Raw genomic sequence first — 16,664 nt, forward strand, 5'->3', positions numbered from 1 at the left:
ACTAACTGGTGATGGAAAAATTGGATATATGCAAAAAATGAAATTAGACCACCTTCTTACACCATACACAATAAACTCAAAATGGATTAAAACTTAAATGTAAGCCCAGCCAGCACGGCTCAGTGGTTGAACACTGACCTATGATCCAGGAGATCGTGGTTCAATTCCGTCAGGTCGCGGGCTTGATCCCCAGTAAGGGCCAGGCAGGAGGCAGCCAACCAATGACTCTCCTCATTGATGTTTCTACCTTCCTCCCTCTCCCTCTCTCAGAAATCAATAAAGACATATTAAAAACAAAAAACCCCACACAACTTAAATGTTAGACATGAAACCCTAAAAATCCTAGAAGAAAACATAGGCAGTAAAATCTCAAACATTTCTTGTAGCAGTATTTTTTATCCTGAATAGACACTTCTCCAAAGAGGACATACAGATGGCCAATAGACATGAAAAGATGTTCAAAGTCACTAATCAAAGAAACGTGTATCAAAATTACAATGAAACATGACTTCACACCTGTCAGAATAGCTATCATCAATAACGCACCACACGTGTTGGTGAGGATGTAGAGAAAAGGGAATGTTCTTACACCGTTGGTAGTAATGGAGAATGATGTATCCAGTAGATACCGAGTTACCTCAAAAAATTAAAAATGGAACTGTTTTTTGACCCAGCAATTCCACTTCTGGAACTATATCCAAAAAATTCCAAACACTGCCCTGGCAAGTGTTGCTAAGTGGTTAGAGCATCAGCCCTTGCACCAAAAGGTTGTGGGCTTGATTCCTGGTCAAGGGCATGTACCTGCATTACCTGAGTAAGTGGAAGGGGGCGGGGGGGACATTACCAACCAAACACCATTTCAAAAGAATATACGCACCCCTATGTTCATTGCAGTGTTGTTAACAATAGCCAAGATCTGGAAGCAACCCAAGTGCCCATCAGTGGATGTATGGATAAAAAAAGCTGTGGGACATTTACACAATGGAATATTATTACCTTTTGTGACAGCATGGATCGACTTGGAGAGCATTATGCTAAGTAAAATAAGCCAGTCAGAGAAATACAAGCACCATATGATTTCACTCATATGTAGAGTCTAATAAACAAAATTAACAAAGTAGAAGCAAACTCTTAGAGAACAGACTGACAGCTCTTTTTTTTTGGGGGGGGGGGAGGCGTGTTGGGTAAAAAAGGTGAAGGGATTAAGAAAAGAAAAAAAAAAAACAAAGCTCAGAGTCACAAGCATTATGGTGATTACCAGAGGGAAAGGGGGGACAAGGGGAAGTAGAGGAGGGTAAAGGGGAGGCAAGTGGTGACAGGAGACTTGAGTTGGGGTGGTGAACACACAGTACAATGTACAGATGATGTATTATAGAACTGTACACCTGAAACCTATAATTTTATTAACCAGTCACTCCAATAAATTCAATAAAATTTTTTTGAAGAATGAGAACACAGTCTTGGGAAATACATGAATCGGTTATGGCTCTTTTTGAAGTGTAATGGCATTTGGTATATAATTCTTTGCAGAGCTTATGGACAGCTCCCTTGGTTGCAAAAAAATTTGGTCACTACTTTGCAAAAAAAAAAAAAAAAAGGGGAATTGTGGTACTAATCCTTCCAACAATGATTTCCTTCCTAGTATCGAGTTTATGCCTGCTGCTTCTGTGTGCCTTTTTGCACAAAGAATAACAATTTATTTTGATGAACCATCCTTTGGAAGACAACTTTAAATAGTAATTATACTGTCAAATGTATACCAACAGCTATAATTAAGTTCATACCCAGTAAGTGCCTAGACCAGGACTGATACCCTCTTACTATGAAAGACAATTCCAATTATCTCTCACAATTTCTAACTAAAACACTGCCTTGTTCTAGTAGTATGCCAAACAGCTGAGATGGCCAGTTATTTGTGTGCTTTGCTGTCAAATACCTTGAGGCTGACCCAAATATGACTAACAATTAAGCAAGAAATTTCCCATCTTAGATTTAAGTTGCTATCGCTATTGTTTTCTAGTTTTGGTCAAATCTTTTTGCTCAATACTCCCACAAAATAATCTTCACACGGGGATTAAACTGAAATAGAATAATGCACATCTGATGAGATCCACGTTAAATAAAAACACCTAAGTCTCACGTTTCTAGTTCAATCTATGAATTCCCTGTGAATATGTCAAGTTCACATATTTCAAACCTTGAAGAAATGATTCCCTTATTGCTTATAGCTATAATTATCCTCATTAATTTAAAGGTGTAAATTTACTTTTGGCAGTAGTGGAATCCCCAGTTGCCAATCATTTCTAATTCAAAGTGGACTCTCCTGGTTCCCAAGCCCAAGTTTGGTTTCTTGCAACATCCCTAACATATCAAGAGTCCTGTGTCGCTGTAGGAAGAAAAAAAATTACATTATGACCATTGTTAAAAAATAACTCTGTACTTTATACAGCTAATTGAAATAGGACAATCAACCAGGGCCAAAACTCTTAGCTGACTCAAAAAAACACCTTAAAACATATTTTTAGTCATATGCTAAAGACTGAACTAAAGATTTTAACGAAGCTAAAACTTTATAGTCTCCGAATATTCCTCTTTGAATATTTAAATTCTTAACATTTGCTATTGTAGAAACAAATTGCTTAAAGGGTTATATTTAACTGAAATTATGGCAGTTTTGCCACAGACTTAATTTAGGAATATGCCAATTATGCAAAATTACTGATTCTCCACTAACACAAGCCCCTCTAAATGCTTAAGCTTTAATCAAGTTTATAGATTAGTTTACCCTCTGGGAATTTACTACAGCTGATTAACTTTTTCTATTCCCTTCATTCTACTCCTTTTTTCGTGTTTTATAGGCCCTGTACACATTTTCCCCCTTCCGCCCACTTACTTCTAAGGGTTACATTTTACATGAACACATTCAAGAATATCTGTAGTAGTTTGTTATATCTGGGTTCTCATTCTTTGTTACACTGATCTCCCTAAGCAGGAGACAAGACACTCTTTAATCGCAAATAAAGGTAAAAATGTGTCAAAGAGGAGATTTGTTTCTTGGGAACAGAAGGTATCTGAGCATATTCACTTTATGTCACTACTTTTACTCCCAGGAACTTTAGAAATATTTATATGTCAACACGCTTCACATACCGCTTTAAAATATAACACCTAAACACAAATAACAACTTTCATTAATACAGGAATAATTTTGAGCCAATAAAGGGAAAATAAATGTAAACCAAGTTTATTTTGCTTTTTAAAGTAGTGTTCTTAAAGCACTACAGCTTGGTAAACAATGTAAATTAGTATAAGTCATCTCAAAAGCCAGTTTTGTTTTTTGTTTTGTTTTTTAATGAGTTGTTAAAAAGATGCAGCCTATTCTAACAGGATAAATATTTTTAACCATTTCACTTCGAGTTAATGAAGGCTCACAAATGAGCAACACTCCTCATTGAGGAAAACAAAAAGCTGTTGTCGACAAGCGACAGCACACACACACAAAAAACAAAAAGAACTGTGTAAAAATAACTAACTGTGTTCACATATTTTTGAAGTCGCTTTACAATGGGATGATATGCACATGATCTTGCTGCAAACTTGCCATACAGACCTGTAATACATGTAGTCTAGACAAACAATTCAGTCCAAGAGGTGCTAACTTCAGACAATGCAGCACTATAATCCTTTTAACAATGCAATTTGTTTTACTCATTATTTTTCTTCTAGACTGAAATACAGGCTAGAAAGAAAATGCTCCCTAATTAAAAATTGGTATTGTTTACAGAAAAAAAAAAATTGTATAATTTTGCATTAGAATTTACAAGTATATGTTCAAACCGAATTTGCCTCCTCCCCCCATCCCAGCCACAAAATGGGCATGAAGTAGAATTTTTAAAAATGCCTTAATTTTCAACTTCATGCAAACTAAAGATGACCAAAACAAAAGCTTAAACAATGGAAGGTATTTCACAGAAAATTTCTTATACAAAAAAACACATAAGAAAAAGGGCCACTAGGTGACAATTTTAATTTACAAATTGGCATCATTTTGGTCGACAAATATCCAGATGCTGTTTTCTTCTGCTAACAAGAGTTGCAGAGAAAAAAACCCCAGCATGACTTCTGACTTTAATCACACATTTCTTCTGGAATTTCATGTGGATTAAGGATGCCGGGGACAGACATTTGAAGTTTATGTTTCTCTTCCTGAGCCTGTCGGAGGGCTGTTTCTCTTTCTTCCAAAAACAGGTCAGATGTATCTTCACCTGCAAACTCCTGTGAAAACAGGTAGTTGAAAGGTCCACATAAGTACATTATAAAAAATGAGTAGTCTTTGGGGGAGAAAAAGTACAGATAAGCACATCCCTGTTTGCACAAGGGATATAAATTTTCCATTGATTGGATTTAAATTATAGTACTATGTGGAACCAAAGATGTTGGGGGGGGGGATGTTACAAGAGTCACAGTATGATGCCATTTTTTAAAAAAGTCTTAAGCAAAGATATCGAGAAAGCTGTTTCTCTTAAGACTAATGATAAAGTTTAACTATGTTTTCATTATCTTCATAGCTGTATTTCATTCTTCCTCTATTTTATGAATTCATTTTTTACACTTAGCTAATATTTTTGTGAAACAACTTATATTTTGGAGGGTATAAAACACTGAATATTTTATGTGGCCAATTCTTATACAGTCATAGATAAAATGGGTATAGAACCCCAAAAGGAACTACCAATGTGTTTCCCTCATCATACTCCTTAAAAACATCTGTGAAAGTCAATCACAATACTGCAATAGGCAATTACATTATGAGCAATTAATTATCTAAAACGGATTATATTAATAACACGTTTCCAAAAATGACATTTCCAACCTATCTTCTTCGTGGCCCTTAGTTTTTCATTCCGTAATCACTAGTAAGACTGGACATTATTTTAAAAGCCCGCCCATCATTCTGCAATACATATAAAGTAGTTACTTCTATGATGCAATACCTAAATCATCTTTAGTCTCAATATTTCTGCAAATGCAAATAAAATACATACCTTTATTTGTACTAGGAAATCCCTAAGATGTTCCTTGAAAGCAGGAATATCCTGATTTAAGCTGAAAAGCCCTGTCACAAAGAGCTTTACTTGAGCACTGCAAATCAAAACACAGTAATTAAATAATCACCTTCTTTTTTAAAACAAGAAATTTGCTTATTAAAAAGTATATATATTTACTCTTGCAGATGAGGGAATGCAGACTTAAGGAGATTAGCCACATATTCCTGAATAAACATTTGGTTGTTAACTGGATTCCCAGGATTTAATGGTGTACTTATTTTTCCTTCTTCAACCAAATTAAACATATATGCAAGTATTGACGCATGCATTGTCAAACCTGTTGATAAAAAGAACATTATTAACTCTACGATTTAATAACTACTGGAACATTTAACACTTTTATAGCTTTAAATCCTTACCAGCAGTATGTGAGGTGTCTGTTACAACAGAAAAGATATGTTGAAGAATATCACAAAAATAAGTTTGATAAAAACTCTGAGCTGCAGCTTCTTCTTGTGCAACATTTTGTAAGAGTGTAAAAAGGATCTGTAAGCCTAAAATACATAGAACACCGACAATTACAGACTGATAACATTCCACGATAGTATTTTACCAATAAACTATATTATAAGTAATAACCATTACCACCTCTCCCCTATGCCTGAAGGATCAATTTTCTCCACACCCACATCAAAAACAGAACAAAGTAGATGGTTCTATTATATAAGCCAATTACTATTTAAATACACAACAAATAAAAAATCCTCCTGCTAGAAATGTTCTTTAGTTTTATCCTCGGTCAATTCTTACTACCACAGAGGGAAAGCATATTGGGGGGAAAAAACATTCATAAAGATATGAGTAAGTGATGTTCTCCCTACCTTGAATTTTATGCCATCTCCCCATAACTAATCCTGCCTATGGACTATGTCTGAAACAGACAAATAGCTTTTAGGACTTACACAGATAAAACTTGTGAAGTGATATCTACCTGTCTAAAACTGTACATCTATCTATAAGTGTCTGTACAGTTTGTAAATTGGTAGGCGAATAATAAATAAAAAGACATCATTTCTATGCGCTTACCTGTATCTGCAACATTCCTCATAGTATGTTTGAAAGCCCAAATAATGGAATCTAAAACAAGTTTAAACTGTGCAGGTGGAATAGCCAGAAATGCTGGGAAACAATGAGAATTGACAGCCTGAAGTAATAAGAAAAAGTTCGTTCTGTGTTCAGGATATTCTTCAAAGTCCTAAAAATAAATGGTAGGAACAAAATAAAGTTAAAACGCCTTAATTTTACTTGTTAGTGAAACTCATAAGCTGCATGGCCTCCTGAAAGGCAAACCCAAAGACAACATAATTCACCTCTCACACACGATAAAATTACCATTAAACAAATGAATTACGAAAATAAGGAAACGGGGTCACATTATAAAGGAACTCATCAAAACACACATAAAAAACACCACATTTTCTAATAATGCTGGGATAATACAGATTAGAAAAATTGTTAGCTACTGTGTAAATTTGTACATAAACCTCATCATTTCTTTTCTTGGTTAATGTATTTTCCAAGGCCTCTATATTAGCATATACTATACTTTTATAACTGAATATGTAGACCTGCCTTTTTATGTAAACAAATCAATACAACTAAATTCTTAATGCCTGTAAATAGTTTTCAATAAACGCAAGCTACTATTTGAATGAATGTTACAACCTATCAAATTTGCCGTTATTTGTAGTAAATTAAAAAAACAAGTATTTCTCTGATCTAGATATTCAAACATTTAATCCCAGAACTTATGTTGCACTCATAGATATCATTCATACTTTCAAGAGTTACAAGGATATCCTGCAAATTTTCCCATTTTACAACTGAAATGCAAATCACATTACCTTATTTATCATATTCAATGTGCATTCAAAAACAGCATCAAATATTTGAGGTATTTCAGCTGTTATATGTCCTCCCAACTTGTTAACGATAATAGCCATAGTACTAAGCACTTCTGGTTCTCTAGCAGCTGGGACATTTCTCTGATAATCAATGAGAACTGCATCCAACAGAGGAGGAACAAAATTTTCAGCTACCTATTAAAAAGAAAAAACCACACACAAAAAAACTTTTTAAGTTTTTAAATGTTTTTATTGATTTTAGAGAGGGGGGAACATAAGAAACATCAATCAGCTGCCTCTTGCACATATCCCACTAAGAATTAGGCCCACAATCCGGGCATGTGCCCTGATCAGGAATCAAACCAGCCAAGTTCTGGTGCATGGGATAACACTCAACCAAATAAGCCACGCCAGCAGGGGAAAGCTTTAATAAGTTTTAATGTATGTATTTGGTCACTATTATAAAATGCTAGGTCACTGTTTTCTCTAAGGTTCATCTACTGTAAACTGGAAATCTTATACTTTGACTAGTTTTTTTTATGTACTAAAACATTAAACTGAAAGAAACCCAAAACATTACAATAGACTGGAAGGGCCAGGAACACAGTATAGTTCAAATTTATAATTAGGAAGGAAATAAGGCTGAAAAACAAGTGACTGGCTCCAAGCTACAGTGGAACAACCAGGATTCTAGGGAAACTGTACATGAAGGATGAGGAAACTAATAGGAAAGAACAGTCCTCCTAACCAAGATTCTATCAGTTTCTTCAGTGGATAGATAGTATCTATAAAAACCAAGGTACTCATATATAACCAAAATACAGGCACTAAATGTATTTTATTTTACTAAACAAAAGTTGCCATCACTTCTCATAAAAGAAAACAGAATTTCATCAGAAAGACTGTGGCATTTCTATAATTCTCAATAAACCTAGTCATATTGAGGTGTACAGTAAGTACAACCAATGTTTTGTTAACTGAAGATTACTAGCATTAGTGGTGTACTACTATACAAAACAGATCTAGTAAGATAGAAGGATAAGTAGAAAATTATTTTCTCAATTACCCACTTGGTGTCTCAAATAAGAGCTGGTTCTAATGTCTAATCTTAACACTGACTGAAATAATTTTTCCCTATAAACTGGATCTGAAGTGTTTTTGAATTTTTTTTAATCCTCACCTGAGGACATTTTTTCCATTACTTTTCAGACAGTGGAAAGGGGGGTGGGGTGGAGAAAGAGACGGACAATGACTGGTTGCCTCCCGCACACACCTGGACCTGGGCACAGGATGGAGCCAGGGACCCTCCAGACCATGGGCCAACCCCCTAACCACTGAGCAAAACTGGCTCAGGCCGGCTATCTTTGACTTTACTGCTCTAACCTTTACATAAATCTTCATTGTAAAATATAATGGTGCAATCTGTATCACTACCACTGATAAGCCTGAAATTTGCCCAAGCTATTTTAAATTATGAACTTCACAATTCCTTCATTCTACTTTTTACTTTCCAATTTTAAACACAGTTATAACTCTCATAATGCACATGTTCAAAACTTTTCAATATTTACATGATACCTTGAGAATTCCACAATAGTTTTCAGAAGAAGTTTCCTGGAAATTATCTCCTTATCAACAATAATATTGAAATTTCAAAATTATGCAAGTACCTCACTTGTCAACCACTATATCCACACAGCAATGTTAACAAGATAGAATTTTTTGTAATGTTCCAAAGACCAAGAGAATGAAAAGGTGTAACGAAAACTAAAAATAATTCACATTTTTCCAAGTTGAAGCATATGGAGCTCATTTAGTTTCTGAAAATTATGTTCCTTCCTAGAAATGATTTAAGACTAAAAGCAGTAAGACAGTAAAAGAGACTTTTGAACATTCAAATGGGAAAGTACTTCCATTGGAAGAGGCAAACCAATGGCAGCTTTGTAAATTGCTTTCAAAATCATCATGAATCCCAAAATTTCATCTGAACTCTTTGTATATCTATCCATGGAAAAATTAAAATGACTCAATTCATTCCTCTCAGCTATCTTCTTACATATCACCCCTCCCCTCAACGAGCAGCAATTTCTTTGGAAGATGGTTTATAACTGTATTTTTTAATTAAAAAACAAACAAACAAACAAAAAAACACATTTTTTTTAATCCTCACGCAAGGATATTTTTTCCATTGCTTTTCTTTTTTTAATTTTTTTTTAAAAAAATATATCTTTATTGATTTCAGAGAGAGTAAAGGAGAGAGAGAGAAAGAGAGACAGAAACATCAACGATGAGAGAGTCACTGATCGGCTGCCTCCTGCATGCCCCCGACTGCGGATCGAGCCTGGAACCCAGGCATGTGCCCTGACCGAGAATCAAACTCTGATCGCCTGGATCCTAGGTCGACGCTCAACCACTGAACCATGCCCAGCCAGGCTTTCCATTGCTTTTCAAAGAGAGTGGAAAAGTGGGAGAGAAACTATCGATTGGTTGCCTTCACGCTCGACGCCAACCGGGGCTGAGGATTTGAGCCTGCAACTGAGGTTCGTGCCCTTGGGCAGAATATCAAACCCAGGACCCTTCAGTCTGTGGGCCGGTGCTCTAACCACTGAGCAAAACCAGGTAGGGCAACTGATAGTATCTGCCAAGTACTCAAGGACTGTAATAAACAGAATGCTATAAATAATCGCAAACGTAGACATCTAAATTACCTTTAAATTAGCCAAATGTATACAGAGATAAAGCATATACCAGAGAATGCAGCATCAACTTAAAAAACTAAAAACACAAGATCTCACTTACCATCTGTGGATCATTGGAACGGCTCACCCAACCAGATATTAATTTTAAAGTTTCCCTTTTTACTGTTCGCATACTTCTAATCAACGGTTGCTTTGTAACCATTTCACCTAAAAAATACAACCAAGTGGAATCCAACTTGACAACTAAAATTCTTTATTGGTAATTACACGTGCTTCCAATACTATTTACCACTAAAAACCTAAAGATAAAGTTAGGTCTTACTGAAAAAATAAGCATGGATGGAACTGGAGAGTATTATGCTAAGCAAAATAAGCCAGTCAGAGAAGGACAAGTATCACATGATCTCACTCATGTGGAATCTAATTACCGAAATAGATCGAGACATACAGAAGCACGGAACAGACTAAGGAACCTCAGAAGGAAGGGGGGGTAAGGGAGTGGAAAGGGAGAGATTACATCTGTAATACTGTCAACAATAAAGGTAAGTTTTAAAACCTAATAAAAGAAAAAGACTGATTTTATAAGGGAAGGGGTATGGAACTGATTAAAAAATTATCTAGGGTTATCTGCAGGGAGATTTATTTAAAATTGGTGAGAGCTATTGAATCCTTACACAAAGGCAGTGAATGTAGACCTGATGTTATAAGAATTCAAAATCATTTACCATTAGCTTGGATAGCTGCAGAAATATTTTCACTGAGGCACTTGTATACATTAAGCATATCTAAGTAAATTCTCCCAAGCTGAATTACAAAGGGGTGTCCAACAGCTTTGCAGGCTCTCACATTTGTTTTCAATATGCTACCAAGCTGCTTGACTGTTTCAGGATCTTTAAGTATATCCACATTCTGTGAACGACAAATACATTCACTTATCACATGAGAATTGCCCTTGTAATTACTAAAGCAAAAAAACACTACCCAACTTATTCCAAATTTATAGTCACCTTTATAATCCCAAATGGTTTAACAAACACAGAAGTCTATCACTGATATCTACAACTAAGATTACAGTGAAAATTCCCAATTTAAATGAGCAAAAGCACAGATAAAAGCACTTATGAATCAGGTACCAAAGTCAAAGGTACCAAATTCACTGCTTTTATAAATAACAGTCTTCTTAAATTCCACCAGAACTTTTACAAAAACTAATATAACTTACTTTGGTTGCCTGCTGGATTATACTATCCCAAACCTGATTAGGAAGTAGCATGTATTTTTCTATCAAATGTTCTTGTACTGTTTGGTCTGTTTGTGCACCGATCATGTAGCCCACAGCTTCATAAAATGTATGGACCTATGTTAAAAGGCAGACATTTTACTTTAATCTATCACAGTAAGTAAAACCACACACTGACAATTCACATATGTACCAAAATTAATTTTATTAAAGTGTCAGAAATAATTAATATCATATAGGAAAATAGTCTAACAAATTCTGGTTGAATTTCTGCTTCACTATGAAAACTAAATCAGAGATGCCTGAACTGAATTTAATAGTGGCATTCTTTCTATTCCCGTTAATAAATTCTGACTAAAATAGTAGTTACTTTCTAAGAAAATATGCTAAAATCTCCCATACCTGTTGAGGCTGAAGATCACAAATTATAGTGTTAATGTTGTTCAAAATCTCATCAATAAATGGCATTACTTCTCCAACCTGAACCTGAACAAAATGCCTGCGGCACTTCTGAGCTATTTTAATGAAAGTATCACAAGCCATGTCTTGGACTCCATCATGGGTCTCTAACAAAACAAAAACATTTATCAAAAAAGTTTCCAAAAAAAATTTTTAAAAAAACAACTAAATAAAATATATTAAATAAAGAGGATTTACCATGCATGAATTCAAACAGCTTATTGACTACAGTCTTCAAAAATTTCCAGTGAGCTCGTAAAAATCTTGGATATTGACCTACTATGTACATGATATTTGATGCAATGATAGCTTTATTATCTTTGCCTCTTTTCTGTTCACATAATCCTAATAGATCCTGTAAAATAAGACAGATTTCAGTAATTTATAATAAAACATAGTTATCTAACGATTCCAGTCTACAAACATCACAGACATACCTTTATAACAGTAACAAGAAATCGTTTTTCATCCTCTTCATGCATCGCTCCACTAATGGAGCCTATTGCCCAACACAATGTATTTAAATTTTTCCATGACCACTCTGTACCATTCACTTGATTGTGAAGCTTCTCAGTCATTATTCTTTCTGTATCTACATAATCCAGATGAGTAAGATAAACTACAAAGGAAAAAAGTTCCAGATATTTCAAATGCAAAACGTAATGAGCAAAAGATTTTTAATAAGGGAAGAGCAGCACATTAATAAAATGGCTATTAACAGATTCAGAAACTAAGTGGACCACATGTCCTAAATATTTACACCCCAGAATAGAATCACAAAGATAAAAATTAATAGTATTTATTAACTTACCTAATGTTTCTCTCATATTCTTATACAAATTTATGGAATCTGTATCCTTCATGAATTCTCTTACAACTTCTCCCTGATCATTTTCTACAACCAATACTTCCTCTGGTTTAGCCATGCGACTAACCATCAATAAACGAACCTATTCAACCGTAAGAAAAATCTGTTAGGACCTCTGAAATCAGCCACTTCAAATGTTGTGATAAAAAAATTAAGATATATGCACCTTAAGATACCAAACTGCTCCAACAATTTAAAAGGAACATGTTATATCACATGATCTCACTTATGTGTAATCTAATGAACAACAGAAACTGACAAACCAAACAGATCCAGAGACATGGAAGCATGCAACAGACGGACAATTCTGAGAGTGAAGGGGGTGGGGGACAAAAAGAGATTAACCAAAGGACTTATATGTATATGTGCATAACCCGTCCATACAGACAAAAGTACCGTGAAGGCCTGCGGAAGGGGCAGGATTGGGGATGGGGTGGAGAGGTCAATGGGGGGGAAAAAGGAGACACCTGTAATACTTTAAAAATTAAAGACAATTTTTGAAAAATATAAACATATTTAAAATCTAATTCTAAAACACTGGTTCTCAAACTTTATCATGAATAAAAACCAACTGTTAAATTTCCAGTGTCTCATCCAGAGATTGACAGGGGGTAGCCTCTTAATTTGTATTTCTAACAAACTCACAGATGTTCTTATACCAATCCCTTTCATGTTCTGTTTTTCAATATACATGGAGAAGTTGGATTCTATTTGTAGCTCATTTATTTTGATAGATTAGCCAAAATAAAAGCCAGTACTTGCATTTATTTCTCAAAATCACAGTAAGCAACAGGAAACACATCCAACCACCCACTTTACTGTTACCTTAGATAACACGGGCAAATACAGCTGCCTCCTGGGAGGAACATCAAAATGTTGACTTCCAGATAGTAATGGAGAGGCACATGCAGAGAATGGGCTCTCTCTATAGAGTTCAGCTGCCAAATGATTCCAGTACTCAAGACAAATCTTAAAGATTTCTGTTTCCTCCACTTCTGATACCAACAACATATAATGAAGGGCCTATGAAGAAGATGAAACTATTAAAATAATTCTTTGATATAATTAACGAAACTGCTTTTCACTCGTCGCATTATTTAGAAATAAAAATTCATGTTTTTCACAACTCTTGTGTTTTCATTATTCATGCAGTAGACTTAATATTCTCTAGGAGTCAATTCTGCTTTCTTCTTACATGTTAGAACACTTAAGTAGTAATTAGTTGGCACCAATAGCAAAGAGGTAGAAACAATCCTAATGTCCACCACCTGATGGACACACAAAATGTGATATAGCCATAAGAAAATAGTATTCAGCCATAAAAAAATACTGGTACATGCTGTAACATGGATGAACCTTGAAAACATGTTAAGTTAAAAAAAGCCAATTACAAAAGACCACATAGTATGATTCCATTTATATGAAAGGTTTAGTGTAGGTGGTTCCAGAAACAGAGCAAATCAGTGGCCATTAGAGGATAGAGGGAGAAAATAATGAGGTAAATGTTTCAATAGGTACACTTTGTGGGTGATGAAAAACGTAGATGGTTGAAACTGCTGTGAATGTACTAAATGCCACAGAATTGTACACTTGAAAATGGATAGCTTCATGTTATTTGGATTACACATCAACTTAAGTAGGGTCATTAGACTTCATCTTAGAAATTACACATTTGTACATCCTTTAGGAATTTAAGTTATTATTATGTAAAAAAGAATTTAAGAAGCCAAAGGCTCCACAAAACCTACCTCCATGAGTGTTTCCCTGAGATTTAGTCTTTTTTCAATAAGTTGACCATGTTCCTTCAGAAATGTGCAGAGAAACAAACTGAGATTTTGAATAAAGTTCTGTTCATCATCTTTTCCATTTGAGTATGCAAGTCGAATATTGGTATTTAAAGGAAGCATCTGCAAGTTAAATACAGATTGTTTGTTAGTCTACATTTTAAAACAACAAACTGTACTACAGTTAACCCCCAAGATTCCATCAACCTTTTACCAATACTGGAATAAACAGCTTATTCTTCCCAAGAACTCCTTGGTTGGTTATACCTGTTTTTGTATCTTTGTGTTCTAGTTTGGGAATTTTTTCCCCCTTTAATGTTGCAAATAGTAAGATTTCCTCAGACTATACTCTGAATTTTTCCCTGTCAAACTATTCTCTCCTTACTAGAAACATAAAAATATTCAATTAATTCAGATAACTTATACAGTAATGAAATATTATAACTTTCCAGATAATTTCATATATATCTAACCAAACTAGAACTGCACAAACCTTCATTTCAAAGACATAAGGTCAGAAGCAGAGCTGATATTAAACCCCAGATCTGCGAGCTTTCAATGACGTTTTAAAATGTTAAGATGTCTAGTTTATTTTTAATTTTATATAATAAATATGCAATTACATTACAGCTGATCTAGAGTAAGTTGTACTGAAATGGCTCAACTCTAACCCAACTTTTTCTAAGGCATCTAAATTTAGTCAGTTTTTAAGAATGCTGTTTTACCTGTTTTAGCTGCATCATTGTCAGTGTAAATAGCGTTACAAATTGTTCCTCATATTGGCTTACACTCACACCAGCAATCTCAGTGAGGCACTTCAGAGAGACATTTCGAAACATTGGAACATTCAGGAACTATTTTAATACAAAAAAGAAAGCATAACATTAAATAGTATGAAACACTTTACTTAAAATTAACAATTAAAATAAAAAAATAAAGGATTTTACATCAAATATAGACCCCCAAAATGCAGATTAAACAGGTGATAGATACATTTTTAAATGTATTTTCAGGAAATTCCATTATACACCCAATTGACAATAAATATTTTAGGAGCAAACTGTGCTCTTTTGATGTGTCCTGGGACATCTAAAAAACATCAAGTTGCTTTTAGTAACTTACCCAGGACCTATTTTACGTGACTTTTAAAAACATGTTTTCTGTTTAGTCTAAAAAGAATCCAAGATTTATAACCACTCAGGACTTTAGGAGACAGTAAACACACCTATGATTAATGAAGGTGTGGGAAAACTAGCTTTTTCATATTCTATTATTGAGAAGGTATAAAGATGGCATACCATTTGTGGATAATAATTTGGGAAGCAGCAAAAGCTTTAGAAATGGACGTAACTGTTGATACTTACACAAGCTCAAACAAAATAAATATTCAGACAAGGACATAAATGCCTTATATTTAAGAATGTCACTGGTAGTACTGCTGACAACAGCAAACAATGTTATATATAAATTGTCTATTAATAAAATGATGTCTCCAATATTATAAATATATACATATATCAGAATTATTTCCATCGCAAACCCTGAACTACAAAGCCCAAAATGTAAATTATAATTGCCTGCTTTTATAAAGTCACAATTAAGCACATAGCTTATTCATTACATCTGCCAAGACAACATTTGATAATATAAAAAAGCCAATTGGTAACTGATTATCTCTTGATGAACAATTATGAGACTTCGTATAGGCATTACATGTTGCTGCTTTTAAATTATCAGGAAAAAAATACTTTCCATTTTGTAGAAACATTCCTTAACTTACCTCATTGTGATTTATATCATCACCTAAAGTAGTGTCAAATCCATTAACAGTTGTTCTCATAGAATTCATGAAATTACATGGTGTAAGTGGAACAACTGTAAGATTTTGACAGTATTTCAAAGAACTACTAGCAGAAACAATGAAAAACTTCTGAGCAGGTTCCTTATCTCAGAAACAAGGTTGATTATGGCTATAAATTCATAATTTTTCTATATGAAAGAGGGTTACAGATTAAGATAATATATGAACTATTCAGTGATAAATAACTGAAATGTATTCACTCTACCTTATAAATTAACGTGCTGATTAACTTGGTCTCAAAAATATATCCCAGCGGAATCCAGTTAAGAAATCTGAGCAACGTTTCCAATGTTGCATGTACAAGTGGAGCATTTTGGGAATTTTCCTGCAATGAGGACATAACTATAAATAACTTTCTTATAATTATTATTATTACTTAAAAAGACATCTTTATTGATTTCAGAGAGAGGAAAGGAGAGGGAGTGAGAGAGAAACATCAATGATGAGAGAGTCATTTGATCGGCGGCCTCCTGCACGCCCCCTACCAGGGATTGAGCGAGCAGCATAGGCATGTGCCCCTATTGGGAATGGAACCACCATCTCCTGGACTGTAGGTCAATGCTCAATCCCTGAACCACTCAGGCCAGGCTTATAATTATTATTTTTAAAAGTAAAATTAAAAGCACTCACCATTACAAACTGACACAGCTGAAAGATTTGCGAGAACTCGTTACACATGCTAAAAATAAAAAAAAAGGGATCACTTTAGAAGACAAATAGGAATACTGTACTTATTTAAATACTAACAAATAACACAAATTCCAGTAATCTGGTCATTAAAAACTTGAGCTACTTATATTT

General features: G+C 34.4%; 1 protein-coding gene across 1 annotated transcript in view; it reads right to left on the reverse strand.

The window, feature by feature from the left end:
• Positions 1-3,228: 3,228 nt before the first annotated feature.
• Positions 3,229-16,664, reverse strand: part of XPO1 (exportin 1) — a 39,656-nt gene continuing 26,220 nt past the window's right edge. Inside the window, exons 8-25 of the mRNA XM_087823589.1 lie at positions 16,494-16,542; positions 16,069-16,188; positions 14,728-14,856; positions 13,967-14,125; positions 13,044-13,241; positions 12,162-12,300; positions 11,788-11,969; positions 11,549-11,705; positions 11,294-11,457; positions 10,874-11,008; positions 10,377-10,560; positions 9,752-9,858; positions 6,953-7,147; positions 6,135-6,303; positions 5,468-5,602; positions 5,226-5,385; positions 5,046-5,142; positions 3,229-4,275 (exon numbers count right to left, since the gene is read on the reverse strand). Of these exons, the coding sequence (XP_087679715.1) occupies positions 4,129-4,275; positions 5,046-5,142; positions 5,226-5,385; positions 5,468-5,602; positions 6,135-6,303; positions 6,953-7,147; positions 9,752-9,858; positions 10,377-10,560; positions 10,874-11,008; positions 11,294-11,457; positions 11,549-11,705; positions 11,788-11,969; positions 12,162-12,300; positions 13,044-13,241; positions 13,967-14,125; positions 14,728-14,856; positions 16,069-16,188; positions 16,494-16,542 (2,626 nt within the window). The 3' untranslated portion in view covers positions 3,229-4,128. The remainder of the gene's footprint in view (positions 4,276-5,045; positions 5,143-5,225; positions 5,386-5,467; positions 5,603-6,134; positions 6,304-6,952; positions 7,148-9,751; positions 9,859-10,376; positions 10,561-10,873; positions 11,009-11,293; positions 11,458-11,548; positions 11,706-11,787; positions 11,970-12,161; positions 12,301-13,043; positions 13,242-13,966; positions 14,126-14,727; positions 14,857-16,068; positions 16,189-16,493; positions 16,543-16,664) is intronic.

This window comes from Miniopterus natalensis, chromosome 13, assembly GCF_054644295.1.
Source record: "Miniopterus natalensis isolate mMinNat1 chromosome 13, mMinNat1.hap1, whole genome shotgun sequence".
NCBI classification, from domain to species: domain Eukaryota; kingdom Metazoa; phylum Chordata; class Mammalia; order Chiroptera; family Miniopteridae; genus Miniopterus; species Miniopterus natalensis.